The sequence below is a fragment of the Nyctibius grandis genome, chromosome 5, assembly GCF_013368605.1.
Source record: "Nyctibius grandis isolate bNycGra1 chromosome 5, bNycGra1.pri, whole genome shotgun sequence".
In the NCBI taxonomy this organism is placed as follows: Eukaryota; Metazoa; Chordata; class Aves; order Nyctibiiformes; family Nyctibiidae; genus Nyctibius; species Nyctibius grandis.
In genome coordinates, this window is record NC_090662.1 from 57,572,586 (window position 1) to 57,599,692 (window position 27,107).

Sequence of the window (27,107 nt, forward strand, 5' to 3'; positions counted from 1 at the left end):
TGTTTTTTGCTGTGTTTATGCTCCCCTGCCTTCCCCGTTCTCGTCCTCCCTATTGCCTTCTTATCCTTTTTTTTTTTTTTGCTTAGCTGCAGCCGGACTGGCTAGCCTTGCGGTTTAGCTCTGGGTTTCTCTCTAGCGCCCTGCTGCAACGCTTCCCTTTTATGCTTCTCCTCCCCTATCTAGCAGCAGCTTTCAGAAGAGCTTGCTGGGTCGGTCCGACTGCAAAGCAAGCGCTGTGCCAGTGCGTGGCTCTTCCCGAGGCATTTACCGGTGCCAGGAAGTCCTGGAAACTGCAGGGGCCTGAAGGGCGAGCCTTAGTGCCTCTCATGAGTGCAGCTTTGCTTGGAAAAAACACAGGCCAAGGGAACAGCCGCCGTGCCCCCAACAAAATAAAAAGAAGGGAAAAGGAAAAACGGGATCTCTCTCGCCAGGTTCTCTAGGGTGGACGGCGGATCTCTGTTTCCTCATGCCCGAAGGGGGAAACTGCGGTGCCTACATCGGGCTCGTTTCAGCCGGCGGGTCGTGGAAGAGACCTCGCTCTTCCGCCGGGGGGCTGGCGGCCTCTGCAGCCGGGACCCGTCTGCGGCTGCAAGCGGGTTAAGCGCTCTCCCTCTTTCGAAAAGCCCGCGCGGGCGGCCATTGGCTCTAGGCGGTTCCGTGCTCGGCAGATCCCGCACTCCACTCCCCGGTCGCCCGGCCCTGCACAGCTCCCGCCCCCGCACCGCCCGCCCGCTGGCCGAAGCGGAGGTGGGGGGCCCACGAGGAAAACGCAGGCTTCCTGGCCCCATTTGAGCTCTCCGGCAGAGCAACCGTGCCGGAGCGGCCCAAGAGAGAAAACATCCCTCCGCCAGCGAGCCAACGCTCCAACCCCTCCCCTGCCACTCCCACAGTAGCAACTCAAGCTCTTTTTCGAGATTGTGGGTGGCTCTGAAAAGAACCTTTGGATTTCGCTTCGGTGCTCGGGACGCTTCACCAGGCCCACTTTACTTGCTCTTAGCTTTATGGCTCTCGGTTTTCTTGGGCAGCAGCACGGCCTGGATGTTGGGCAGAACCCCGCCCTGCGCGATGGTCACCTTGCCCAGCAGCTTGTTGAGCTCCTCGTCGTTGCGGATGGCCAGCTGCAGGTGGCGCGGGATGATGCGCGTCTTCTTGTTGTCGCGGGCCGCGTTGCCGGCCAGCTCCAGGATCTCGGCCGTCAGGTACTCCAGCACGGCCGCCAGGTACACCGGGGCGCCGGCGCCCACCCGCTCCGCGTAGTTGCCCTTGCGCAGCAGCCGGTGCACGCGGCCCACGGGGAACTGCAGCCCGGCCCGCGACGAGCGCGACTTGGCCTTGGCCCGCGCCTTCCCACCCTGCTTCCCGCGGCCGGACATCTTCGATCGATCGATCGATTGCGCGCTCAGTAACAAACTCCCCCTCACACACAAAAAAGAGCAACGTGCCCGGCGACCCGCCCTTATATCCCTTCCCTTTGCGCGGCTCGTTGCCCCTGATAGGCCGAGGCGCCTATCGGGGAACGCGCACCCAATGGCGGAGCGAATCTCGTCCTCACCAATAGCGAGGGGAGCAGCGCTCAAAGGTCTCCGCCCGCGCTCTCGACGCGGCCAATGACGAGGCTGGAGGGGCGGGCTTCAGCAGACGGCTCCGCCCGACAGGAATGCCAGGTCTCGCCGCCGCCGCAGCCCGGACCCGCGGGGCCGCGCTGGCCCTTTTCCGCTTCTATTTTCTCTCTCTTTTTTTTTTAAATTGTTTTAAAGCAGCCGCTTTGGCAAAGCGCGGGCTGGGAGGACGGAGTAGGGCTGGTAGGGAGCGAAAAACAGAGTGGCTGCGTCGATGAGCGGAAGTAAACGGGCGGTTACCGGGAGGGGGGAAATGCGGTACAGCTCCCCCCGTTGTTTCACGCGGGATCTTTTCCCCGCGGGAAGGTTTCGTCCCTTTCCAACACCGGGTCACCCCAAAGCTTTCCGACCTTCCAGAACTGTGCACGCTTCCTTGCATCGGAAAACCACCACAGCTCGCTACCTTCTGTCCCCGGCCTCCCCAGTGCACAGGGAGGAACACCAGCTGAACACGGCCTCTGCACTCCCTGCCCGATTACACCTAAAACTTCACTTTACAGTTTTTGCATAATTTATCAATCTGAGAGTTTCATTACAGTGAATTTAACGGTTTTGTAAAGTAATATAATTAGTAAAAAAATATATCGTAGTGTCACAGCTCTTTTCATTGTGTATAGAATGGCTCTTAAAAGAGCCTTTATCTTTGTTAAAATATTTGTTCAAAATTCAATAGTAATGTTCTAAACCGGCTTACGCACGTTCGCCGCGGATGCGGCGCGCCAGCTGGATGTCCTTGGGCATAATGGTGACGCGCTTGGCGTGGATGGCGCACAGGTTGGTGTCCTCGAAGAGCCCCACCAGGTACGCCTCGCTCGCCTCCTGCAGCGCCATCACGGCCGAGCTCTGGAAGCGCAGGTCGGTCTTGAAGTCCTGCGCGATCTCGCGCACCAGGCGCTGGAAGGGCAGCTTGCGGATCAGCAGCTCCGTCGACTTCTGGTAGCGCCGGATCTCGCGCAGCGCCACCGTGCCGGGCCGGTAACGGTGCGGCTTCTTCACGCCGCCCGTGGCCGGCGCGCTCTTGCGGGCCGCCTTGGTGGCCAGCTGCTTGCGGGGCGCTTTTCCGCCCGTAGACTTACGCGCCGTCTGCTTCGTGCGCGCCATCGCTCACAGACTACCAATGCAGCGACCACCAGAAGCAGTGAAACCTTGCCTCTATTGGAGGAGTATATATAGCACTGCTGCCTTCTCTGATAGGCGGATGGGCACGTGCTGAGTCTCATTGGTGGATTCAGAGTTTAAAAATACCGCCAGTGGCAGGTACCGCCTGCCCGTTTCAGTCTGTTCTTGTTTTACACTGTGTGCCGCCTAAAGAATCGTTATTTTATCACAGCATATTTTTTCCGCTTACGTATTGCTGATTTAAAAATTTTTTAGACATTGTGTTCGTTAATAATTAAGACTGTCTTTTTTAAGAGATTTTTTTCATTTCACTCTAAAAATTTCCTTTTTTTTTTTTTTTGTATGGATATTTCCATGTCTTGGTAACACAGACAAAATTTCCCTGGAAGATAAAGGCATTTTTATTTAAATACGTTGAAATACTACAGTAACATAGAGAATATAAGAAGATAACAGAGAATAAAAAAGATGGCAATTAAAAAAAAAAAAAAGATTGGATTGAATAATGTAAACCAGGATATTAAAAAACAGTTTAATCTAAGAATAACGAATTTTCACCCCTTTTGGTCCCTATTAATATGACATGAACACATCAACTGTACGAAGGAAATAAGGACCAGAAGATGAGTACAGGAATCAAAGTTTATAAGTGAAGTTTTAGGCGTAATCGGGCAGGGAGTGCAGAGGCCGTGTTCAGCTGGTGTTCCTCCCTGTGCACTGGGGAGGCCGGGGACAGAAGGTAGCGAGCTGTGGTGGTTTTCCGATGCAAGGAAGCGTGCACAGTTCTGGAAGGTCGGAAAGCTTTGGGGTGACCCGGTGTTGGAAAGGGACGAAACCTTCCCGCGGGGAAAAGATCCCGCGTGAAACAACGGGGGGAGCTGTACCGCATTTCCCCCCCTCCCGGTAACCGCCCGTTTACTTCCGCTCATCGACGCAGCCACTCTGTTTTTCGCTCCCTACCAGCCCTACTCCGTCCTCCCAGCCCGCGCTTTGCCAAAGCGGCTGCTTTAAAACAATTTAAAAAAAAAAGAGAGAGAAAATAGAAGCGGAAAAGGGCCAGCGCGGCCCCGCGGGTCCGGGCTGCGGCGGCGGCGAGACCTGGCATTCCTGTCGGGCGGAGCCGTCTGCTGAAGCCCGCCCCTCCAGCCTCGTCATTGGCCGCGTCGAGAGCGCGGGCGGAGACCTTTGAGCGCTGCTCCCCTCGCTATTGGTGAGGACGAGATTCGCTCCGCCATTGGGTGCGCGTTCCCCGATAGGCGCCTCGGCCTATCAGGGGCAACGAGCCGCGCAAAGGGAAGGGATATAAGGGCGGGTCGCCGGGCACGTTGCTCTTTTTTGTGTGTGAGGGGGAGTTTGTTACTGAGCGCGCAATCGATCGATCGATCGAAGATGTCCGGCCGCGGGAAGCAGGGTGGGAAGGCGCGGGCCAAGGCCAAGTCGCGCTCGTCGCGGGCCGGGCTGCAGTTCCCCGTGGGCCGCGTGCACCGGCTGCTGCGCAAGGGCAACTACGCGGAGCGGGTGGGCGCCGGCGCCCCGGTGTACCTGGCGGCCGTGCTGGAGTACCTGACGGCCGAGATCCTGGAGCTGGCCGGCAACGCGGCCCGCGACAACAAGAAGACGCGCATCATCCCGCGCCACCTGCAGCTGGCCATCCGCAACGACGAGGAGCTCAACAAGCTGCTGGGCAAGGTGACCATCGCGCAGGGCGGGGTTCTGCCCAACATCCAGGCCGTGCTGCTGCCCAAGAAAACCGAGAGCCATAAAGCTAAGAGCAAGTAAAGTGGGCCTGGTGAAGCGTCCCGAGCACCGAAGCGAAATCCAAAGGTTCTTTTCAGAGCCACCCACAATCTCGAAAAAGAGCTTGAGTTGCTACTGTGGGAGTGGCAGGGGAGGGGTTGGAGCGTTGGCTCGCTGGCGGAGGGATGTTTTCTCTCTTGGGCCGCTCCGGCACGGTTGCTCTGCCGGAGAGCTCAAATGGGGCCAGGAAGCCTGCGTTTTCCTCGTGGGCCCCCCACCTCCGCTTCGGCCAGCGGGCGGGCGGTGCGGGGGCGGGAGCTGTGCAGGGCCGGGCGACCGGGGAGTGGAGTGCGGGATCTGCCGAGCACGGAACCGCCTAGAGCCAATGGCCGCCCGCGCGGGCTTTTCGAAAGAGGGAGAGCGCTTAACCCGCTTGCAGCCGCAGACGGGTCCCGGCTGCAGAGGCCGCCAGCCCCCCGGCGGAAGAGCGAGGTCTCTTCCACGACCCGCCGGCTGAAACGAGCCCGATGTAGGCACCGCAGTTTCCCCCTTCGGGCATGAGGAAACAGAGATCCGCCGTCCACCCTAGAGAACCTGGCGAGAGAGATCCCGTTTTTCCTTTTCCCTTCTTTTTATTTTGTTGGGGGCACGGCGGCTGTTCCCTTGGCCTGTGTTTTTTCCAAGCAAAGCTGCACTCATGAGAGGCACTAAGGCTCGCCCTTCAGGCCCCTGCAGTTTCCAGGACTTCCTGGCACCGGTAAATGCCTCGGGAAGAGCCACGCACTGGCACAGCGCTTGCTTTGCAGTCGGACCGACCCAGCAAGCTCTTCTGAAAGCTGCTGCTAGATAGGGGAGGAGAAGCATAAAAGGGAAGCGTTGCAGCAGGGCGCTAGAGAGAAACCCAGAGCTAAACCGCAAGGCTAGCCAGTCCGGCTGCAGCTAAGCAAAAAAAAAAAAAAGGATAAGAAGGCAATAGGGAGGACGAGAACGGGGAAGGCAGGGGAGCATAAACACAGCAAAAAACAGTAAGGGAACCAACGCAACACAACTCTTTTAAGGGAAAAAATGGGTGGCTCTTAAAAGAGCCTTTGGGTTCTCGAGATGGTCTGGGAGCAAAATGCTTTAGCCGCCAAAGCCGTAGAGAGTGCGTCCCTGGCGCTTCAGGGCGTACACCACGTCCATGGCCGTGACTGTCTTCCTCTTGGCGTGCTCCGTGTAGGTGACGGCATCGCGGATCACGTTTTCCAGGAACACCTTCAGCACACCGCGCGTCTCCTCATAGATGAGCCCCGAGATGCGCTTCACGCCGCCGCGCCGAGCCAGGCGCCGGATGGCCGGCTTGGTGATGCCCTGGATGTTGTCGCGCAGCACCTTGCGGTGGCGCTTGGCGCCTCCCTTGCCGAGCCCCTTCCCGCCCTTGCCTCTCCCAGACATTCTGCTGTTTTTGCTTGCTGTAAGCGGACCGGCCGCGCGGCAGACCTTTATGTGTTGGAAGCCGACCTGATTGGGAGCACGGGCGGGCACGGCTGCAGGGGGCGCGGCCTGTGCCTCCGCCCCCCTCCGAGGGCGCGGCGAAGCGGGGCCTTCGCCCTTCGCCGCTCTCGAGCACCGCCCCGACCGGCTTGGCCGCGCCAGTCCCCGCCTCTGCCCCTGCCCCCGCCTCGCTCGCCGTCCCCCAGCGCCGGGGCCGCTGAAGCTCCGTTTCCCGGCCTCTTCCTCTCCGGGCGGAGCGACGGCGCACAGGCCTTAGTTCTCTTCTCAGGGACCCTGCAGCTTTGAGGCCTCCGCGGTGTTGTTAAAGTCCTGCTGGCCATGCCTCATTAGTTCTGATGCCCCGTCGCAAGGACTCGATGGTATTATTTAAGAACCGGCTGCTAAATGTAAGAACTGACAGGTCACCTCCGTGGCCTTATGCTAGTAGTTGGCTTATGCTGTGAAGTATCAAGAAAACCATGTCTATGTCTTCACCTAACACCAGAAAGAAACATGAATATTTTTCTGGAAGCTGGCTATGCCTGGCTCTCAGACTATAGCATCACTGGTGAGTCCACAAAGGGCTTCTTCAGCATAGAACTGGAGAATACCCTTTATTTTCTGTCCTGTGTCTGGAATGTTGCTTCATATTAAGCCCCAGACATCCTGATCACATTCAAAAAGCATTTTATTTCCGTTTAGATCACTGCTACTGACTGGATGAAAATTAGTCTTATATGTCAAATGCACAACAAAAATGGCTATGTCAGCTATGTGCATGTGTACCTCCATGTTTTCAAAGGCCTGACATCATTCTGAGTGGATAGATACTCTTTCTTTCATGTTGATATGTTTTCCTTTCACCAGTGTACATTGTCAGTGACAACATTTCTCTTTGTTATTTTGGTATGACTTCACGACTCCAAAAATCAGTCATCATGACTGTTAAATCCATACATTGTTTCTACTGCCTATCCTTGCAGTCCACCTTTTAGTAGCTCAGGGCCCACGGGGACTGTGAGATTTGCATAACTCCAATATGGAGAATTTGCCTGTGCTCATCATGGCCGAATACACATGTCATTATCCAGACAGACAGAGGAGAGCCCTTCAAGATCTTAGGGAGATCTTTGTGAACTCTGAGAATCTTTTGTCTTGCTGACATTGGCGTTTAGTTCTGCCTTGGTCACAGTGACTCCAGGAGGGAAGGTCTGTGTGAGCGATGGGATCTAAAAATATAATGGTGAGGTAATTCTTTCCCAGCAGCCTTCAGCTTATATATTTTATATAGGAATGTGTCTGCCTGGCCCCTAAAACTCCTGATTTCTTTTTTTCTGTTCTTTCAAATGACTTTTCATTCCCTCTGCCTCAAATATATCCTCTTCACCTTTTTTCAGCTACAGGAAATGGGGTTCAGTTCACTCTCTTTGCTGGTTGCCACTTTGTCCTACTTCATCACACACACACACACTGAGGATGCTTAACTGTGTATAAATTAGATTCTCCTCTATGAAAGGGATACAGCCCATGCCCCATTTGTCCATCTACCACTCCCACTGTACCTATTCCTGAACCTTTTATAATTTGTCATGCTAAAGCCACATCCTAAAGCATAAAAAAAGAGAGATGTTATGTCCAGAGAAAGCAATCAATAAACACACAGGAAAAAAATCCCTTCAAGTCTCTCCAATTCAAAGACATTCCCTCTGACTTGGTGAGTCCCTGGCCTACAAAGCACTACGACCTAAGGGATCATTTTTATGAGATATCAGTTATTGTTCTTACATTCTTTTTTACTGGCCTCTGTCACAGATGGGATATTGGCCCAGGTGGAAGTTTCCTTGAATTATTCAGTTCTTCCAGTGTTATGATCATAAGTCTCTATCCAGAATGCAATTCAAAGGGCAGAATAATGTCAAGGCTGTCCCACTCATGTTGCCCATTCATTTCTTCCCACTCTGGTTCCATGCTGGTATTCCTAAATGCAAAACCAAGTTCTACTACTACACTCTGTATTCTTCCTCTGTTCTCTCCTGGACTTACGTCTTGTGTGTCCCTGATACTAGCCCAACAGAGCTAGTGTCTCCTGCAACACTGAAGAGACTATAACCAGGTGACCCTGCTACCCTAGGGAGAAGAAGGTGACAAAATAAAACCAAAACCCACAGAGCTAAGACCATTCACCATGTTAGGAGAATAAGCACATGTTGTAAAATGAGAAAAAGAAAAAACAAAAACCGAACAGTTTTCAAGTGTGAGAACCTTTTCATTTGCAAACAAACATTCCCATCCTCATCCAGTGATGTGGCTGATAGTGGTAACCCTTGAAAGCCTTTCCATGTACTCAAGCATGTCAAGGCCTGTTTTCTTCTAAAGAATTAATAAAACAAGCACAGATTACACCTTTGCCTCCACTTAGGTTTTGGTTCTTTTTTTCTTTTTTTTTTTCTTTTTTCTTTCTTTTTTTTCTCCCTCCCCCGCCCCCCGAAATTGTTTAGATAAATGAATGTGCATTAGACTTGGACACAATATCAGAATTACTCAAATGTTTACCTTATTGATCAGCGGCCACTTTTCTCAACAGTTTTGGGTACTTTGGGCTATTAAGTTTCCTTTCCTATAGCTGTCCTACTGCAGTTTGGGTAAACCTAAAACCTCAGCTTCTTTCTCTTTACTTACCACCTCTATACAGCTGGACACAGGCTGATCCCTGCTCCTAGCTGCTCAGAGCTGGTCTTGTGTGCTAGTCTTGTTAACCATACAATTAAATGTTAGATGTTACAAACTATTAACCTCAAACAGCACATAAAAGTTAAACTTATTCTACTCCTTATTTCATGCACGAATCATCCAAAACTTGATTGCAATTTCAGTGTCCAAACCAGAATAAACTATGTCAGGAAGGCCAAGATTTAGACTTAATACAGTTATTATGGAAGCCAATCCTTCTTTCTGGGACTAGATCATACAAGGCAAGTTGCAGGAAAACAAGGTGAAAAATATTCTTCTTGAATGTGCCCACACTGTGTACACATATTCTCATGAGCCTGTGAAGTCAGATTCCTGACTTCTTAACTGTTTGATAGCAGGAGTGCTGAGTGACTGGCCTCATTTGTATATGGTGGGGAAATCTGGGCACCAGCTGGCCCTTCCAGTGCCCTGGTAGTCTGGATGACATCCTAACCAGGGATGTCAGTCCCACTCTGGCACCAGCCCAGGGACCACACAGGTGCAAAGCATGTACTGTAAAAAACATAAGCTACCACATAGCACTCTTACACACTGAACAACTCTTCAAAACCTTTTTGCTCCCTTCTATGTGAAGACAGCTAACCTATCTTGCTTGCACCCCAGTGCCACCTTGAGATACGCCTGCTCTAGAAAGATGGCACAAACAGCCTTACCTGGTGCCAGTACCTGCTTCACCCCCACACCTCTGAGGAAAACTGGCAAGGAAGCATTACTTAATGAGAGCACCTTCAGATGCTGTGTGACACAGTGCTTTGGCTCTCAGCGATGGCAGAAGTGCAGCCTACACGGTGTCTGGGTGCCACCATCACTGACTGTGTGGCAAAAAAATGGGTTGCCTGCCAATCCAAATGTACCTGGAAGCCTGTCACATCAGTGCCTGGGGTGTCACCAGCCAGGGAGATGGCAGGTTGCAGACCAGCTGTGCATGTACTACATCCCCAGGGACACTTTGTCCGTCCATAGGTACCAAACGTGGTTCTGGCTGGAGTGGGAGGGGATGCGTAGTTTGGTCACATTGCTCTCTCCCTCTTACCAGCAGTCACAGGGAGCACTGGTACACAAATAGGAAAGGGTGGAGGGCAGAAAGCATGCAGAAGTGCCAGGGTGTTGTGGGGAGGAACAGTGAGTTGCTCAGCATCACTCTGATCTGGTCTGAGCAGCCAGGCTTCAGCGCTGATGGAGAGGCTGCTCTGAAAGGAAAGTGTGGTGGCACCCTTCCTTGGTGGAATTCACTATTAAATGCAGGTGAAAGAGAGGCACTGTCAATTCAGGGGAGATGATTTTTCAGGGAGCCATAGCTGATGGAGCTTCTGTTAATGTTGCTTACCTTTCATGGACAGTTTGTCTCAGGGCCTGAGGTCCTCAAACACTGGTTGATGACTGCATTCAGAGCATGCCAGGGTGGTCCAGCAGACAGTTTGTCAAGTGCCTTAGGTTAGTTTTAGAAGACCAAAGTACTTTAAGACATAAATAATTCTGTTCTTTGATATCTGACTGACAGTGAGGACCTTTGCTTTGCCTGTGCTTGAGAAAAGTTAAAATGTGTTAACCTGGTAAACTCCCATACAATAAAGATCAAAGTGCATCTTTTTTCCTTATTAGCTGTTCTGGGAAGGGGTTTGGCCCCCTGCATTTTTGCTGTTTTTTTCGCTTTCCCAGGAAGGGCATCCTTCACGGTGCCTCCTAACTATGGACATATCTAGGTTTTGGACTATAGGTTTTCAATTCCCAAATGACATGCCATGACAATGATGAAGGGAGGCCACAACAGGTGACCCAACCCTTAACGAAGAGTACAGGGAGGAGTGTGCAACATTCCAGGAAGCTGAGTCTATGGGGACAGTCATCCGTTGCCCTGCCCTATTTGTCCTGCCCACTACAGATGCTCAGACATACACTGGATTTAAAAGGCCTTGTGTGTCCTCATTACACTTAGAAGTCTTAACAACAGCAGCAGCAGCAACGTTAGTATTATGTAGGCAGAGACTTGTTTACTGAGCTGCAACAAGTTTGTAGTTTGGTAGGTACCTCTTTAAAATTGCTTAGCTAAGGGTTAAAAGCTGTTAGACTGTGCTGGCTGGTTTGATCACACGAGTTATTACATGTGTAACTCAGATGAAAAATGAAGTCACTGAAGGCAAGTAAGGCATGGGTGTAGCGCTGTAACAGGAGTATAATCACAGTTGCAAGGAGTATTTACACCTCTTTCCTGTGGAACACGTATGAGGGAGTGCAGCACATGGTGTAAAGGCCCTCACCTAAATCTCTCTGGAAGTTGTCACTTGAGGAAGGAGAGGGGCTGTGGTGCAGAGGCAGATCAGCTGTACTTCCTCCATCTATCTAAGAATGATTGACCACGGGACTCACCTACAGCAGGTAGAGCTGCCCATTAGCCACATCTGTGTGGCTAGCTATCATGCTGATGCCTCCTAACAAAATTGTTTGAGAAGAACAACTACCATGCTACCTCTCATTATTGCAAAAACATCTAAATATAACCCAGAGCTCATTTTCTTAGGAACAAGTACTGGCAGATCCTAAACTGGAGATGAGAATGTTTGATAGCTCTCAGGTGCAATGCCAGCCCTTAGCTGTGGTTCATGTATCTCCTTGCCTATGCCAAGTCTTAACAGATAACTGCAAAACTTGGACAGACCTGAGTATCTGAAGGGAAGTGACTTGCAGGGTTCAGATTGCAATCTTGTGCAGGTTTGTGCTGTAGCGTGGCCTGCTGGGGTGCCCATGAGGTGAGAAAGATTGAAGTCACTCAGATGTAATAGACATTACAGTGATGCTCTCTTCAAAAGTATCTCTGGAGATCCTGATATCACTCTCCTCCTCTTTTAATGAATGAAGTCCACCTCCCTCCAGTCTCATTGGGAAAGCCAAACTGCATGTCAGAGTCCATGTGGAGCCTTCTTCATGAAGTCCTTCTACAATACCTAAACAAGGGTTATTTCCTTTTCTCATTTCCTCAGCTGAAGGTGAAACTGCCATTCCTGCCTTTTATATAATCCTTCACCACATTTTTTCTTTGTCTGAGTACATCTGTCCATTCCTTCTAAACTATCTGCTCTGACTGCTGAGCAAACTCTTTTTAAAATTGCCAAATGCATCTTAACTTTCCAAAATGTTGTTCCTGCATGTATTTCTTTCATGTACAGAAGAAAACGTGTTCCAAGCAGTAATTCTACATCGCTAAAGTTATTTTATGTCTTTGCTGCTAAGCCATTAAAAAAGAAAGGTAAGAGCTTCTCTGTGTGTCATGAAATTTCTGAAGTTACTTCAGTTTATTTTAAGATAGTAGACTGTAACTGTTGGAGATCAGAAGCTGCCACACATATTATAAGCTGTCCCTGTTGAAAACGGGGAGAGGGTAGCAATTGCTGGGAGAAAAGCCAGGCAGAACACTGGGATGGTGACCATTTTAGCCACCTCAATGTCAGCCATCTACACATGTGAATCAACGCTCTGTGAAGCCACAACTGAGGGCTGGAGTATTTAAATCTCCTCCAGTGAAGGTTACTGAAGTAAATGTGTATGAGTTCAAAATAACAACAGTTTGCAACATGAATTTTCATTTTACTGACACGTCACTCACGGTCTACGCTTTTCCTCTGTCTGTGAGCTATGTGTCTTAGTAGCTGCTAAATGTCATCTCCTCCCAGCATTGCTGCCTTATTTCACTATGTAGTCAAGTCAATGGAAAGTCTCATTCATTGTTTTACAAATACATACAGGATATAGGCTTAAAAATATATATTTTTATTTTACTTCAGTTTTGGTAATTTGTGAAGGTGTATCTTCAATACCCACATCCACTCCAGTTTATTTCATTCCTGTATCCTTATTTCATGTTACATGACTTTTACAAACAAGACCTTGAAATTCCCAATTTGATTAGCCCTTCTCTTAATTATCTTCCTGTTGAAGCATTACAGAACTCAGGTGCACTTCTCCTGTAACCTTTTTTCTGATTTTTTTTCTTCTAGGGTGTAGGTTGCAATTTTTCCCTTAATTGCATTTATTCATACTTTCATATTCACTGAAACCCAATTTTACAGCAAACTAAAATGTTTTCATGTTGTATGTTTTCATGTTATATAAATTTACATATATATAAAATTAGTATTTACAAAACAGCCATTGTAAAATAAATAATACGGTGGAAATAGGATTACACTTACCCAAAACTACCTATTCATACAATCTGAAATTTTGGTTGCTAATATGTACTTAAATACTGTATTCACATTATATGTTATATCTGTTAATATCAAAGGAAATCAGAGGGCAGGACTGAAGTGTAGTCTTTGTGATCCTTATATAACTACAAAAAGCGACAGATAATATTATTCTTTATAATCAGGTACAGATTAATAAAATATTATTCCAGAGCTCTCTTCTGTTCAGCGCATTACATCCTCTTCCACCAGATATCAATATTGATTGAATTCTTCCTGGTTCTTTAGGAACGACCTATGGCCTACCTCTCCCCTTGTTAAAACTCAGGTTATCACAAAGTGCTCTAGGTTTTGTCCTGAAAGCATTTCCTCATTTCAGTGATGGCTGTAAAAGGCATAAAGAAGAATTAAGTGGGTTTTATTTAGGGTGGGAAGAGGATTCAGAATTGGCTTTAGATAAACCTTTGTGTAGACACATTGTGTGAGATGTGCAAAAAAACCCAACTGTAATATGGTTTTAAATTCTACTATTATTAGAGAAAATACATAACAAGATAATACTCTCTGGGCAGGAAGAGCATAACTACTAAACCGCTACACTAGACCTTACATTGGTAACCATAAATTACTGCAGAGACAAAGATAATTTCAGTAAATATCACCATACGTTTAGGAGGTTGCTTTCTTTTGCAAAGCTGCAGTTTTGTAACATTAAGTATCCAACGACTGTTTACTTGAAATTGAAATGCAATATGAAAAGCAAATAGCTTGATTTACTTAATAATTGGGATAGAATTTCCTATGGAAAACAAACAAAAGAAAGAAACCACCCAACACAAGGTAGCAGCGTAAATTTGCCTCCCTTGTACTCAAATTCCAGGAAGACAAAATAAAACAACTGTATGTTCATAAATCTTCAGATATTAACAAATTGCTTATGGCTGTATGAAAAGTGCAATAGGAGGTTGTACGAGACACTATTTCACTAGACTTTAGCGTTTTAGGAGGTAAAACACATCGTCAAAGGAACCGGTTCTTAATCCATATTCAGAGCTGAAAGAGGAGTTTGTGTTACTTCCTCCTCTTCAAAATCAATTTAAACTGTCAAAATAGCTTTAAATACTCAGATTTCAACTTTGACCCCAAGAAAACCCTCTAAAGAATCAGACTGAGTCGTTGCTGTAACATTTATGTCAAAAGGAAATTTTTAATTTGCAAGGAAAAACAAAAGTTTCTCTCTTCAGAGGTCTCTCCAGCAGCAGCACACAGGATTTATCGCTTCTCCTTTAACTCAGCTCGCGTGTTTGCGGCTGCAAACTCTCCCGAACGCAAGTACCTGCTCTTCTCCTCCCTCACCGGGGAAACGGGGCGATTTGGTGGCAGAAATTCCGAAGAAAATACACTTTTGTTAGTCCAAAGAAACACAAATCGAGCACACCGAAGGGCTCCCCGGCCGTGCAGCGGGGCGGGCTCTGCAACGCACCAATCACCGCGCGGCTCCTCTCTAAAAATACGAGCATCTGACCCGCGCTAGCCCAATTGTGTTCGCCTGCTCTGCAGAGAACTCTGCTGCGATGTCCGAGACCGCTCCCGCTGCCGCCCCCGATGCGCCCGCGCCCGGCGCCAAGGCCGCCGCCAAGAAGCCGAAGAAGGCGGCCGGCGGCTCCAAAGCCCGCAAGCCCGCGGGCCCCAGCGTCACCGAGCTGATCACCAAGGCTGTGTCCGCCTCCAAGGAGCGCAAGGGGCTCTCCCTCGCCGCGCTCAAGAAGGCGCTGGCCGCCGGTGGCTACGATGTGGAGAAGAACAACAGCCGCATCAAGTTGGGTTTGAAAAGCCTCGTCAGCAAGGGCACTCTGGTGCAGACCAAGGGCACCGGCGCCTCCGGTTCTTTCCGCCTCAACAAGAAACCTGGAGAAGTGAAGGAAAAAGCACCCAAGAAGCGGGCAGCCGCGGCCAAGCCCAAGAAGCCGGCGGCCAAGAAGCCTGCTAGCTCTGGTAAAAAGCCTAAGAAGGCGGCGGCGGTGAAGAAAAGTCCCAAGAAAGCCAAGAAGCCGGCAGCCACCGCGGCCAAGAAAGCAGTTAAGAGCCCCAAGAAAGCTGCCAAGGCAGGCCGCCCCAAGAAGGCAGCGAAGAGCCCGGCCAAGGCGAAGGCGGTGAAGCCCAAAGCAGCCAAGCCCAAGGCAGCCAAGCCCAAAGCGGCCAAGGCAAAGAAGGCGGCGCCCAAAAAGAAGTAAGTTATACCAGGAGAGTTCTGCTCTACATACTTTGTTATCAAACGGCTCTTTTAAGAGCCACCCACACTTTCCCTAAAGGAGCTGAGGCGCCGAGATCGTCAGTAACCGGCAGGAAGGATCGAGTAATTGTAAGTCGTCAGAAGTCAATTGTATCTATCCGCCCCCCCGCCTTACTCCCTCTATTACCGAAAGAAATGCTAACGAACACGGTAAAGCGCGGCGGCTTTAGGGAAGTGTAGACTTTTACATCTTTTTGCTGAGTAATTGGTTTGAGTACCAGGAAGCAATGTTTTATAGTAACGATTTGATAAAAATCGGATGTACTTTTTTTAAGAATATATTTTGTAGCAAAAGTAATGCAATTATCAGGCATGCTATTACTGAGCCATGTCTAATCTATTGTATTGTTTCTCTTTAAAGTGTCTCTTTAAATGGCTTTGTCTGTTTGGGGGAGGAGGGGAGGGTTTCTTTACTGACCCGAAAATAGCTGAGCTCTCCCTTTCCTTTTGTTCCCTGTGAGAAAGAAAATTTTTAAGTATTGAAAAAGCCCGCCCTGACCAAGGATTGGCCAGCGGAGAGCCCGTCCCGCTGCCCCTTCCCCCCCTTCCCCAAAGACGATTACGCCTTGTATCTCTGGTGCAGTTTCAGCCACTCCCGGAGCAGAAAAACGAGGAAGAGGGGGGGGAGGAGATCTCGCCGAAATAGTGTTCACATGTCCTCTGGCATTAAGAACTAAGCGGAAAATATCCCATACCAGGAAGAACTTGCTTTCGGAGGACGTTTTGGCATGACTGTTAACGAAAACATGAAAAGCGTTGAACAACTATCACTAAGCCAAAAATACTGTTAATAAACGTAAAGATAATAAGACAAAACACGAGTTGAGTAATTCATGTAAAACGGCATAAACCGTAACACGGATAACTGAGCTCTCTTTATGATTTTGTGGGTGGCTCTGAAAAGAGCCTTTGGATTACTTTGGAAAAGACAACGGGCCGCTTTTCCCTTTGTATTCACTTGGCTTTAGCCTTGTGGCTGTCGGTCTTCTTGGGCAGCAGCACGGCCTGGATGTTGGGCAGAACCCCGCCCTGCGCGATGGTCACCTTGCCCAGCAGCTTGTTGAGCTCCTCGTCGTTGCGGATGGCCAGCTGCAGGTGGCGCGGGATGATGCGCGTCTTCTTGTTGTCGCGGGCCGCGTTGCCGGCCAGCTCCAGGATCTCGGCCGTCAGGTACTCCAGCACGGCCGCCAGGTACACCGGGGCGCCGGCGCCCACCCGCTCCGCGTAGTTGCCCTTGCGCAGCAGCCGGTGCACGCGGCCCACGGGGAACTGCAGCCCGGCCCGCGACGAGCGCGACTTGGCCTTGGCCCGCGCCTTCCCACCCTGCTTCCCGCGGCCGGACATGCTGGCTCTCTCGTTCACTTCTAAGACCACCCAGCACCCGAACAGAGAAACTACCCGGCGCTCTTCAGCTATAGCCTCGCTTTCCTACCTCGCCCCGTCGCTGATAGGCTGAGAAGTAGGTCTCAACTGGGCAGCCAATGAGGAGGTGAATCGAATTCCGACCAATAAAAAAACGGCTCTAGAGAAGTTATGTCGCTGCTTGTATTCTGACCAATGAAAGTACGCAAAGGGAATTCAAGTAATTTGCATAAGAGAGCTATAAATAGATGGCACGACAGTGCTTTATCTCAGTTTGTCTCTCAGCTGTGTTGTGTGTCGTGGTTTGAGTCTCTGAGACACTCGTGTTTGGTGTGATGCCTGAGCCGGCTAAGTCCGCACCGGCGCCTAAGAAGGGCTCTAAGAAAGCCGTCACCAAAACACAGAAGAAAGGTGACAAGAAGCGCAAGAAGAGCCGCAAGGAGAGCTACTCGATCTACGTGTACAAGGTGCTGAAGCAGGTGCACCCCGACACGGGCATCTCGTCCAAGGCCATGGGCATCATGAACTCCTTCGTCAACGACATCTTCGAGCGCATCGCGGGCGAGGCGTCGCGCCTGGCGCACTACAACAAGCGCTCCACCATCACCTCGCGGGAGATCCAGACGGCCGTGCGGCTGCTGCTGCCTGGCGAGCTGGCCAAGCACGCCGTCTCCGAGGGCACCAAGGCTGTCACCAAGTACACCAGCTCCAAGTAGAGCGACTCGGATCGTCAGTTTTAACCCAAAGGCTCTTTTAAGAGCCACCCACCTTTTCAATAAAAGGGCTGTACTGTCAAGTATGGAAAAAAACGTTTTGATTCCTTAGCGTGAATTCTTAATTTAGTCTTTTAAGTCCCATTTAAGATTAATTTTGGTAAAATACTGTTTTGCAGTTTTCTATGCCAGGAAACATACTTTATCTGGGCAACAAATGACTTAGAACTAGGTTTTTTGTAACTAAAGGGTTTTTTTCTTTTACTTTTCAGGTGATACTATTTCCTTAATTTATAGTTCCATTATAGTTTTCTTTCTTTTCAGATTGTGGTATTTGTATTTCTTATGCGATACATCACTACTAATTATAAGTATGTTCGTGTTATACATTTTTAATTGAAGGAAAAAAAGGCTTACGTAGTTTTCCGGTCGAGAAAGCACCAACGATTTTACATATAGAAACATCCATGTACATCGTTGTAATGGCTATGACAACATCTGCCACTTGATGGTGCTAAAGTCTTCTCTTTCGGGTGGGTTGTTTGTTTGGATTTTTTGTAGCAGAAGTGAGAGGCCATTATCACCTTCTCTCAAACTGCATCTGAATCATCTTGAGTTCCAAGCATATTCTGTGGACTGCTGAACATATTTAGTTCATACAGGGACCACAGAATCACAAAAGTTAACCTTTCTGGTACTGACTGCACGTTGTTTGTAGTAGATGTACAGAGACAGGCACCAGGTCTGTCTTAAATCTGCCACCAATTCATCAAAGTTAATTTCATCTTGAAAGCTGATGGGGACCTCTCAGACGGATTTCAGATATCCAGTGGGAAGAGGCATCCTCCACAGTCTGTTCTTCAGCAGCTTCAAATGGAGTTTAGAGATTTGCTTTCCAAGTGCCTTAGTGCAAACTCTGAAACATAGTTCGCATATTCTGGGCCTCTGTATGTGTCAAAAACCTAAAAAGATGAATAAACCATGGTATATTACAGTGTCTAGGTTTTTGTGTGAGGGGATGTGTGGGTCTCTAGAAAGGGACTCTAGAAAATATCATATACTAGAAGTGCTCATATTTTGACAGTGATGATGATCATAAGAAGAATTTGCCAGTGGCTATTATTCTCTATAATCAGTCACGTAAAAGTCAAATTCAGTGATTTCGTCCTAAAAAAAAAAAGACACTAGTTCAAACTATAGCAGTCACAGGGCAGCCCTGTTGCCTGAGTTAAAGTAGGAGCTCGGTGGTGCCTTTTGGCCTCCCAGCTCAGGAATCCATAAGCATTCTTTTTGCCTTTCTTCTCTTTGTATGCTCCATGCTGTACATTCCATTAACATAGCTTTCACAGAAATGTCCAGCGATTTTTTTTCTAAAAGGCTGTTTATCATGTGAAATTGTTTCTAGGCTCATGAAACTCTTCACTCAACAGCAAAGAAAATGTTGCTTATGTTTGCTTCTTCCAATCTCAGTATGAAAGATAAGGCAACATTAGGGGGCACTTCTAGCTGCATTTCTAGCTGTGCACACATGTCATCAGATCTGATTCTAACACATCCATTATTTTTCTACCAGACCAAAGTCTCTGAAATGACAAAAAACAACTACTGTGGAAAGTTGTGTGTACTTGTTCTTTTCACCAGAGGTAAAAACAGTAGGATTTAGTTAGGCTCAGCAAGAATAGCAAACATAATTATTTCATCCCACACAAGGATGAACATTCAAAATTAATAAAGCAAGTAGTGTGCATATGAAATAATATGACAGCATATTCTTCCATCATTCATGTTCTTTAATGTTCTTTCCTATTCAGTTCAAAGCCATGTTCTTTGTATTCTTAAATCCACTCTACCCAGATGACATCACCTAGCAACAGTAAGATGGCATGGTGTTCAAATACATCATCTTGATGTAGCAGGAATTATGCCGCTGCCACCTAGACTGCGGTAGGAATTATGTGGATGCCCCCTCAAGAGGGCTCAGACCTAGGTTCCTGCTCGAAGACGACGAGTCTCCAATCCACTGAGTAAAAAAGTGGTTTATTTACCTGACATACAGAGCAGCTTAAGATGGGTGCCTCCAAAGAGGGACCCCTACTCCAGATTTCACCCCCCAATTATACCTGTACCACCCACCACCTGATCCCCAAGTCCAATCACTTGATTCTGGTCGGTGGTGTCTTGATTGCTTATTGGTTTTCTTGGTCGCTGGGCTGGCCCTCTTCTGAAGTTGCCTCATTCTCTTGGAATTGTTTCCTTGGTCCTTATCTTCTTCATTCTGCTTGCATCTGCTAGTTTCAGCTAGTTCTGTGTTTGCAGTATTAGTTTTATCAAAAAGTTTATTCCCGGTCAGCTCTTGTGGCGTAAGGCTTCACTGCTTTAGCTTTTAGTGCTAAGCAAGGCCGTTAATCCTAACAATTCTCCACACTGGGAAGTGCTAGAATGCATAATCTTTAAACAGACCCTTTGTGCTGTCTTGTTAGCTACCCTCCATGTCTATCTTCAAAATACCTCTTTATTCACAGAAACTGAGATACAGGGTGTATTTATTTTTGGTTATACAAACATTTTTAACAAAATATTTTTTTTTTATATCAGCAACCTTTTGTGTATGAAATAACCAGTTACATTACAGTTTATTCCTGTAGTGAATAACCAGCCGTAAAGAATACTGAAGAACAATCCAAACAGTTAAAAAACAAAATCCTCTGTCTTATTTTTAATAGAATAATAAAGTTAGTAGCATTCTTGGAAAGACTTATATCTTCTATAGATCAGAATGCCCACAGTAAAATCTATATTTATTAGTCATCACGTTTTTTAAAAAATGTACTTTTATTTCTGCAAAAGTGAAATACAGCAGCTGGATAAACAAATAACGGTATTCTCTAGCTAACTGACCAGACACTGAATCAGAAACGAGAAATAGATGCCCACATCTGAGCCAAAACCTGAACAAATCACACACTGGCTATAGCAATTTTATAGTACTTCCTGCTCTTTTTTTTTAAATGGAATAAATCAATATCTGCTCAACTACGTAGGAAATCCAATTTTTTTCCTAATGGCCAGAGATTATAATTACTCAACACAGAGGGCAAATTATTGCTATGTTATTTTCCCAGAGACTTTCTTTTCCAGTTTTAATAGAAAATAATATACTTCAAAATAATTAACATTGTGGGAGAAAGCATTAACCGCAGCAAGGGAAAAAGATTTGGGGTTATATACACCTTGACATAATGCTTTTGGCCGGTAATGAAAATGTGCCTGGTTCAGATTGTAAAGGAAAAAATTGAGTCCTTGGGATCAAAAAACCTGATCTCGGGGTTGTGCTGTATCAGAGCACAGTGCAGCTCAAGAGGTGACACAAATCTCACTGCAGAAGAGAGATGGAAGTAGAGGGGAATGAAGCTGGGAGCACCCCTTCTCCCTTCCCAGCTCACAGACCGATAAGGAAGGAAGAAGCACTACAACAAGCAGGGGCAGCTCTTTCCTCGGGTACTGGGGTCACAGAACCAGAGGCCTATGTAGGTGAAAAGGGGTTTAGGTTTTGGTTTGGGTTTCTTTGGTGGCTGCAAAGAACTAAATTATTTGACAGCCTGTCCTGATGGAGGTGTTGTTCCAAAAGCATTCCTTGTCAAAACTGATACTTAGTATTAATCTCAAAGGTTCTTCCATTCATTTTTTAACACAGAAAAGCTCAAGAAGCAATTCTGGATATACCTGCATTTTAAAACTAGAAAATAAGTAGTTTGTGTGTGAAAGGAGTACCAGGACAGCTTGGAATTGTCATCACCAGTAAAATCCATGATCTTTTTGTACTTGTAGTCCTACTTGCATTGCATGTAGATTTTGTTCTTGAAAGGGTCATAGAAACGGAAGAAATAATTCCCAAAATAAGAAGAGGGCAGACATGGAGAGTTACAACTGAAATTTGGACTTCAGACAGAATAAAGGATCTTGCATTACCTTCGTGCAGCATCAGAGCTATGAAGACATGCGTGCACCTCTTGCATGCATCCCCTTTTCCTTTTGTAGCAAGTAGTAGCCACTGCAACGTGAAATAATCTGAACCCTCCACATGATGAAGTTTTTTTGCCTTGTGCGCTTGGGACACAACAAGGTTAGCATATTTGGTCATCCCACTTAGAAAAGAGGACAAGAATTACTGTAGGAATGACATAGCCCAAATCTTTCTACACATGGAAATACGATTTTAAATAGGGCTGCCTCCTCCTGTGCTCCAAGCACCAGCAGACCGGACTGACCACATGACAGGGAAACCCGGGTGCCTGGGCTCAGCTGAGCTGGCTTAGGAAGCCCAGACAGTTTGCCTGAATCGGTTCCACCTACCTACATGTAGGGGATTTTGAACTCTGCCTTTTGAAATCGCTGGTACAAATCCCATGGAATAAGTGAAATGGTCACATGGGTGTAAGGCACGTTTAGCTCCTGGAGTTTTAGCCTTAACCGATACTTAAATGTCACACAAAACCTCACGGGATATGTATGTGTCGTGCTTCAGACTTATAATAGCAGCTTCTAATTGTGCATTTATTGACGGGACAAAAATCAAACAATGAGGGTTGCTAAAACATTGATAAAGACAATATCAGAGCGATTAACCCTTTTCATAACACCATGAAAGCAGATTAAATATTTTACATTTTTTTTTAATTTTTACAGTATTTTCCACCTGAGAACATTTGCAATGAAAGACCGTATTTCTCAGCAGGAAATGGCACAGGATATAAACAACAGGGGACATCAGGAAGCTTCAGAAGAACTGTGGTTTATTTACAGCATTTAACTGAGCTGTATAATGTGGACTCTTCCGCTTACCCTACAGATCTCCTTCTTGACAATGAAAGAGTCAAAAATACTTTAATTAGTGGAAAGGTGAAAAGGAAACAGCTTGTTTCTGGATTTAAAAATCCAGGGCCTTGCTCTGCCCTTCATGGAGATATCCAGCCTTTTTCTTTGCCTTCTCCCCTCTGTTCCCAGGCACCTCTTGTAGTGCAGAGGGTTTGGAGGATGCCGCAGAGCAGCACAGCCCGCTCAGCCTCCAACCCCCGCAACATCTCCATCCCCTCTGCGCCGCCCTTCTCCGCCCAGCCCGGCCTCCCTCCCCGATTCTCTTCTCGAATCACCCCGTTACACCCCCCTCCCTCCTTCGACTCGTCCGCATTGGATCTCGGCTCCCGGATCAATCCTTAAATCCCCGTCTCTGGCACTAGCACGGGAAGCAGGAAAATCTCCGCTGGCCACGGCCGGACCGACAAACCCGGAGGGTTTCGTGGTATCTGGAGAAACGAGGGGTCCTGGGGGGTCTGTCCACTCCGTTATCCACCACCCGCTGCATTTACGCAGCGACGAGATAACTCGGCGTCAGCCTGAGCTCTCCTCCGTTAACGTACCCAAATTAAAGTCGTGGGATTAAATCACACAGTAAAGCAAATATTTTTTAGTAGATATTAAAAGCCCTTTGAGTGTTTTGGTTCTTTTTCTGCTTCCCTCGCTCAAGGAATAAAAGGCACAACGAAGAAAGAAAGAAATTCATACATAATTAATTAATTTCACTGTATAGCCGGCTCTTCAATTTGGGTGCCGAAACAGCGCACATTTCCCTCCTCTCCTTTCCTCGGGCTTGGTGGGTGAAGAGGGAAGGATGAGTAGCAGCGGCGGCTGCCCCGTCAGCGACCGACCCGCACGGGAGCGGTCCGGGACCCTCCGGGAGCGGCGCCAGGGGGTGGGCCGGGGGGTGGATGCGCTGTCTTTTGCTGGGCCGCCCGGAGCGCCGGCTCGTCAGAGTTGCTAAGTGGTCCCATTCACACGCGCTCGGGGAGGCAGGTTTCTCTTTTTTTTCTCTTGATCACAGGCGTTTTCACCTTCCTCTCCCATTCTGCTGCTGCAAAACCGAGTTAATGTTAAAGAAATAACCGTGAATCCGTCTGTGCCGCTTAGAGGAGACTGCAGATGTTCACGTTTGCCTTGTTAAGAAATACATATAGTTTCAGAGCCAATCTCAACACTTACCCCAGTTTTGGGAAACCACATCTATGAAGCATCTTCACGAAAGTGTCTGGCTGTGCAATGTACATTTGAGGCCTTGTGGCCCTTCACAGTTTAGACCTCACTTAGCCCTATCGGTTATTTAAGACTTTGTTTCCCATATATATGATTTGAAACTAGAGCCACGCAATGCTTAAACGCATTCTGCAACAGGGAAATAAGAGGAATAGCTACAATAATAATAATAAATACTATATCTTCTGTACTATTGCATTTGTACTGTTGATACCAGAGCATTCATTCATAAGGGAAAGAAAGCCAAAATATTGTCCTACTGAAAATTTCTGCAGTCTAGAAACTAGCATTTAAATCTTCTCACACAACACCCACATGATGCACATGTACCCAGGGGGTTTCACAGGACCCTTCCCCATTTTTACTACAAACACAGTGGTTGGAATATGCAGGCGACTCTCATTATGTGGAAGACAGACACAAAGGGGAGTGGAGCCTTCCCTCCACTGTAGATCGGTGAACCTATCACCGACTCAATTTTAGGAAAGCTAAACTCAGCAAACACCAGGTCCACAGATATATTAGCGCACATCTCCCTTTTCCCTATACTGGAGAACAGAGATGGGGAAAACTGTGGTCATATTGAAAACCCCTCCTGTTGCTCTAGTGTCACCGAGCTGATCACTAAGGCCGTGTCCACCTCCATGGAGTGCAAAAAAGACCCCCAGGAAAGTCAAGAAGCTGGTTGCCTCTGCAGCCAAAAGCCTGCCTAAGACTGTAAGGCTGAAAAAGCAGCGAGGAGCCCCACAATGGCAAGAAGGAAATCAGAAGCAAACCAGGGCTGCACCAAAGCAGAGGAACGACTTTAAGTCAACACTGTGCCCTGCTGGAACAGCAGCACTTCTAATAACCACTCACACTCTCCCAAAAAGAGGTGAGAGCTCAAAACTCCCTGTACCTCATGAAGAAGAGGGGACGGATCCAGCCCGTTGTGCCAGAAAAATGAAATTAAAAGCGATATTGCTCATTCCAGTGCAACATCAGGCAGCTCACTGAGAACGCTCTTACATGATAGCATTAAAATATAGCGAAACATAGAAATCAACGGGGCCCGAGGCAGAGAACATGCCTCCGGTTGCGAAAGAATTTGTTCAGGGTCGCTGCCGGGACTGCGTGATTTCTTGAGTGTGTGGGTTGTTTTTTTGTTTGTTTGTTTTGTTTGTTTTGTTTTGTTTTGTGTTTGTTTGTTTTTGTTTTTTTTAGTGTGTTTTGCTCCCCCCCCGCCCCCCTTTCCTCTGAGCCTGAAAACTCTACATTGCCCATAGTTGCAACAGCAATCGGAGTATCAGACTCCGATACTCTCGAACAGAAATAATCTAAACTGATATAAAGACTTCGGTTTGTATCACCCTCTAATAAATACGGCATAGAGCACTTAAAGTAAAGCCAGTTTACTTACTAGGAGGCACAACGTTTACTGCAATAACATACAAAAACAAAGTTAAAAGTGTCCAGACGAGGTTCCTCAAAGCATAAAAATATTTTATTAAAAATAAAGGAAATACATATTTAAAAAGCAACAAGCAACTAAATTGAAGCCCTCAGTGCATCATCCCAAATTTTTTAAAAAGTAACATATAGTATTAATAAAACAGCCTCCCTACAAAAAAAAACTTTGGCAGACAAGAACAGAGAACATTGTAGTTAAGCCAAACATTTTAAAAATCGGCTAACGTCTTTCTGCATGCATTCAACCTGAAGAACCAAAACTGCAGAGCGCGACTCAACTCTTTAAGATCATTGTGGGTGGCTCTGAAAAGAGCCTTTTTTTTTTTTTGGTCCGTTTTGTTTCCTGATGAAGCTTAGATGTCTTCACTTGGCTTTAGCCTTGTGGCTGTCGGTCTTCTTGGGCAGCAGCACGGCCTGGATGTTGGGCAGAACCCCGCCCTGCGCGATGGTCACCTTGCCCAGCAGCTTGTTGAGCTCCTCGTCGTTGCGGATGGCCAGCTGCAGGTGGCGCGGGATGATGCGCGTCTTCTTGTTGTCGCGGGCCGCGTTGCCGGCCAGCTCCAGGATCTCGGCCGTCAGGTACTCCAGCACGGCCGCCAGGTACACCGGGGCGCCGGCGCCCACCCGCTCCGCGTAGTTGCCCTTGCGCAGCAGCCGGTGCACGCGGCCCACGGGGAACTGCAGCCCGGCCCGCGACGAGCGCGACTTGGCCTTAGCCCGCGCCTTCCCGCCCTGCTTCCCGCGGCCGGACATCCCTACAACTCAGCCACCAAACTCCAACAGCACCTCTACAAACACGAAAATCTACCCCCGCCCACCATTTATATTCAGTTCGGGCGGAGCGGCGGCCCCTTTGCTGATTGGCTGCAAAGGGGGATTTGTTTTGGCAGCCAATGGAAACACGAATCGAGAGGTGTCCAATAGCAAAGCTCAGCGCGGAGTGACGACCTGAATTAGAACTTCCAGCCAATAGCGACGCGGCGCTGCCGAGCTCCTCATTTGCGTAGCGCCGCTATAAAAGGGGCTCCCGCAGGCGATGGTGTTACCTGCTGTTTTATTAGCGCTGGTTGTAGGTGAGTGAGATACGCGTATTTGCTGTGATGCCTGAACCTGCCAAGTCCGCCCCCGCCCCCAAGAAGGGCTCTAAGAAGGCGGTCACCAAGACACAGAAGAAAGGCGACAAGAAGCGCAAGAAGAGCCGCAAGGAGAGCTACTCGATCTATGTGTACAAGGTGCTGAAGCAGGTGCACCCCGACACGGGCATCTCGTCCAAGGCCATGGGCATCATGAACTCCTTCGTCAACGACATCTTCGAGCGCATCGCGGGCGAGGCGTCGCGCCTGGCGCACTACAACAAGCGCTCCACCATCACCTCGCGGGAGATCCAGACGGCCGTGCGGCTGCTGCTGCCTGGCGAGCTGGCCAAGCACGCCGTCTCCGAGGGCACCAAGGCTGTCACCAAGTACACCAGCTCCAAGTAAATACGTGTTTGAAAGACCATTTAACCCAAAGGCTCTTTTAAGAGCCACCTACCTCTCCACTGAAGAGCTTTAATTTCTATGTTTTACTTGCGTTTTACTGATGGTGTATGCTCTGATTATCTTAATGACGAATGTTAATCCCAATGATCTAAAAACCCTAGCATGGTTTGGTATTAATAACGTAAACTCTATCTGTGGTCCCTACTTCTTGTACTCTATACGCTTATCTCTGTGGCTTTCTCTGCCTTGCTGAACCTAGCTATTACTGGTGAGACTTCACACTGCACAGTGTGTGCACGATGTTGTGTGCTGCTTCTGTTGCCAGCCGTTTGTGGGGCACCTTCCCTGCGCCGTCCGTTTCCTGCGTGCCATTGCTCAGTAAACGTCCCTGGCGTCTGTAATTAGAGAAGAGGAAAGCGGTTACGGTGCTTGCTGAGACTTGGGCAAATATAGGTTAAAAGTGCCTTCGAGATTTTAAGTAATTAGTAAGGAAATACTTTTTTCCTTAGTGCTTTCATTCATGTTTCTATCTGGAAAAATCTTCTGTTTACAATGTAAGATTTAAATATAAAGGATTAATTAAGCTATTTCATAGTATTTTTTTGTTCTAAGGTTCCTTAAACAAGATTGTTAATGGTTTCAGAACGGACTAACTTTCAGACAGATAAGGTCTAATCGCGTGCCAACGACTGCGATTTCTTAGTCCCTGCTGCCCCCTGATGGGCGTTTCTAAAGCTTCTGTCACTGCTTTTTTTACAGCATCAGGTTAAGACCTCAGACCCAGAGACATAGGAAAAATCGCAGTAACCGTTTGTCTTGTTTAGCCCAGGGCTAAACCA

General features: G+C 47.9%; 9 protein-coding genes across 10 annotated transcripts; 4 read left to right on the forward strand and 5 right to left on the reverse strand.

The window, feature by feature from the left end:
- Nucleotides 1-894: 894 nt before the first annotated feature.
- Nucleotides 895-1,406, reverse strand: LOC137663592 (histone H2A type 2-C). Its single transcript, XM_068400995.1, has one exon. It carries the CDS (start codon nucleotides 1,371-1,373, stop codon nucleotides 984-986), a length of 390 nt encoding a protein of 129 aa, XP_068257096.1. The 5' UTR covers nucleotides 1,374-1,406; the 3' UTR covers nucleotides 895-983.
- Nucleotides 1,407-2,309: 903 nt separating this feature from the next.
- On the reverse strand, nucleotides 2,310-2,720 carry LOC137664089 (histone H3). Its single transcript, XM_068401818.1, has one exon. The coding sequence runs from the start codon at nucleotides 2,718-2,720 to the stop codon at nucleotides 2,310-2,312; it is 411 nt and encodes a 136-aa protein (XP_068257919.1).
- A 1,374-nt stretch (nucleotides 2,721-4,094) lies between these two features.
- Nucleotides 4,095-4,605, forward strand: LOC137663603 (histone H2A type 2-C). Its single transcript, XM_068401009.1, has one exon. It carries the CDS (start codon nucleotides 4,128-4,130, stop codon nucleotides 4,515-4,517), a length of 390 nt encoding a protein of 129 aa, XP_068257110.1. The 5' UTR covers nucleotides 4,095-4,127; the 3' UTR covers nucleotides 4,518-4,605.
- An 896-nt stretch (nucleotides 4,606-5,501) lies between these two features.
- LOC137664261 (histone H4) lies at nucleotides 5,502-5,915 on the reverse strand. The gene has a single exon (XM_068402134.1). It carries the CDS (start codon nucleotides 5,907-5,909, stop codon nucleotides 5,598-5,600), a length of 312 nt encoding a protein of 103 aa, XP_068258235.1. The 5' UTR covers nucleotides 5,910-5,915; the 3' UTR covers nucleotides 5,502-5,597.
- Nucleotides 5,916-14,436: 8,521 nt separating this feature from the next.
- On the forward strand, nucleotides 14,437-15,992 carry LOC137664391 (histone H1.01-like). Of its 2 annotated transcripts, XM_068402350.1 has the most exons (3): nucleotides 14,437-15,113; nucleotides 15,196-15,245; nucleotides 15,642-15,732. In XM_068402350.1, the coding sequence occupies exons 1-2, from the start codon at nucleotides 14,458-14,460 to the stop codon at nucleotides 15,200-15,202; spliced, it is 663 nt and encodes a 220-aa protein (XP_068258451.1). In that variant the 5' UTR covers nucleotides 14,437-14,457; the 3' UTR covers nucleotides 15,203-15,245; nucleotides 15,642-15,732. The 2 variants fall into 2 exon arrangements, with proteins under 2 accessions (XP_068258451.1, XP_068258450.1); XM_068402349.1 differs by lacking the exon at nucleotides 15,196-15,245 and having other exon boundaries at nucleotides 15,642-15,992.
- Nucleotides 15,993-15,998: 6 nt separating this feature from the next.
- Nucleotides 15,999-16,570, reverse strand: LOC137664393 (histone H2A-IV). The gene has a single exon (XM_068402352.1). The coding sequence runs from the start codon at nucleotides 16,518-16,520 to the stop codon at nucleotides 16,131-16,133; it is 390 nt and encodes a 129-aa protein (XP_068258453.1). The 5' UTR covers nucleotides 16,521-16,570; the 3' UTR covers nucleotides 15,999-16,130.
- A 91-nt stretch (nucleotides 16,571-16,661) lies between these two features.
- LOC137664394 (histone H2B 1/2/3/4/6) lies at nucleotides 16,662-17,347 on the forward strand. Its single transcript, XM_068402353.1, has one exon. It carries the CDS (start codon nucleotides 16,874-16,876, stop codon nucleotides 17,252-17,254), a length of 381 nt encoding a protein of 126 aa, XP_068258454.1. The 5' UTR covers nucleotides 16,662-16,873; the 3' UTR covers nucleotides 17,255-17,347.
- A 7,533-nt stretch (nucleotides 17,348-24,880) lies between these two features.
- LOC137663650 (histone H2A-IV) lies at nucleotides 24,881-25,563 on the reverse strand. Its single transcript, XM_068401095.1, has one exon. The coding sequence runs from the start codon at nucleotides 25,538-25,540 to the stop codon at nucleotides 25,151-25,153; it is 390 nt and encodes a 129-aa protein (XP_068257196.1). The 5' UTR covers nucleotides 25,541-25,563; the 3' UTR covers nucleotides 24,881-25,150.
- A 316-nt stretch (nucleotides 25,564-25,879) lies between these two features.
- On the forward strand, nucleotides 25,880-26,708 carry LOC137663812 (histone H2B 1/2/3/4/6). Its single transcript, XM_068401385.1, has one exon. The coding sequence runs from the start codon at nucleotides 25,888-25,890 to the stop codon at nucleotides 26,266-26,268; it is 381 nt and encodes a 126-aa protein (XP_068257486.1). The 5' UTR covers nucleotides 25,880-25,887; the 3' UTR covers nucleotides 26,269-26,708.
- The last annotated feature ends 399 nt before the right edge of the window (nucleotides 26,709-27,107 follow it).

Bases quoted from the DNA above. Each gene is read 5' to 3' on its own strand.
- LOC137663592 (XM_068400995.1), bottom strand. From the start codon at position 1,373: ATGTCCGGCCGCGGGAAGCAGGGTGGGAAGGCGCGGGCCAAGGCCAAG.
- LOC137664089 (XM_068401818.1), bottom strand. From the start codon at position 2,720: ATGGCGCGCACGAAGCAGACGGCGCGTAAGTCTACGGGCGGAAAAGCG.
- LOC137663603 (XM_068401009.1), top strand. From the start codon at position 4,128: ATGTCCGGCCGCGGGAAGCAGGGTGGGAAGGCGCGGGCCAAGGCCAAG.
- LOC137664261 (XM_068402134.1), bottom strand. From the start codon at position 5,909: ATGTCTGGGAGAGGCAAGGGCGGGAAGGGGCTCGGCAAGGGAGGCGCC.
- LOC137664391 (XM_068402349.1), top strand. From the start codon at position 14,458: ATGTCCGAGACCGCTCCCGCTGCCGCCCCCGATGCGCCCGCGCCCGGC. The intron at 15,114-15,641 runs GTAAGTTATACC...CCTGTGAGAAAG, and splicing joins AAGGCGGCGCCCAAAAAGAA to AAAATTTTTAAGTATTGAAA.
- LOC137664393 (XM_068402352.1), bottom strand. From the start codon at position 16,520: ATGTCCGGCCGCGGGAAGCAGGGTGGGAAGGCGCGGGCCAAGGCCAAG.
- LOC137664394 (XM_068402353.1), top strand. From the start codon at position 16,874: ATGCCTGAGCCGGCTAAGTCCGCACCGGCGCCTAAGAAGGGCTCTAAG.
- LOC137663650 (XM_068401095.1), bottom strand. From the start codon at position 25,540: ATGTCCGGCCGCGGGAAGCAGGGCGGGAAGGCGCGGGCTAAGGCCAAG.
- LOC137663812 (XM_068401385.1), top strand. From the start codon at position 25,888: ATGCCTGAACCTGCCAAGTCCGCCCCCGCCCCCAAGAAGGGCTCTAAG.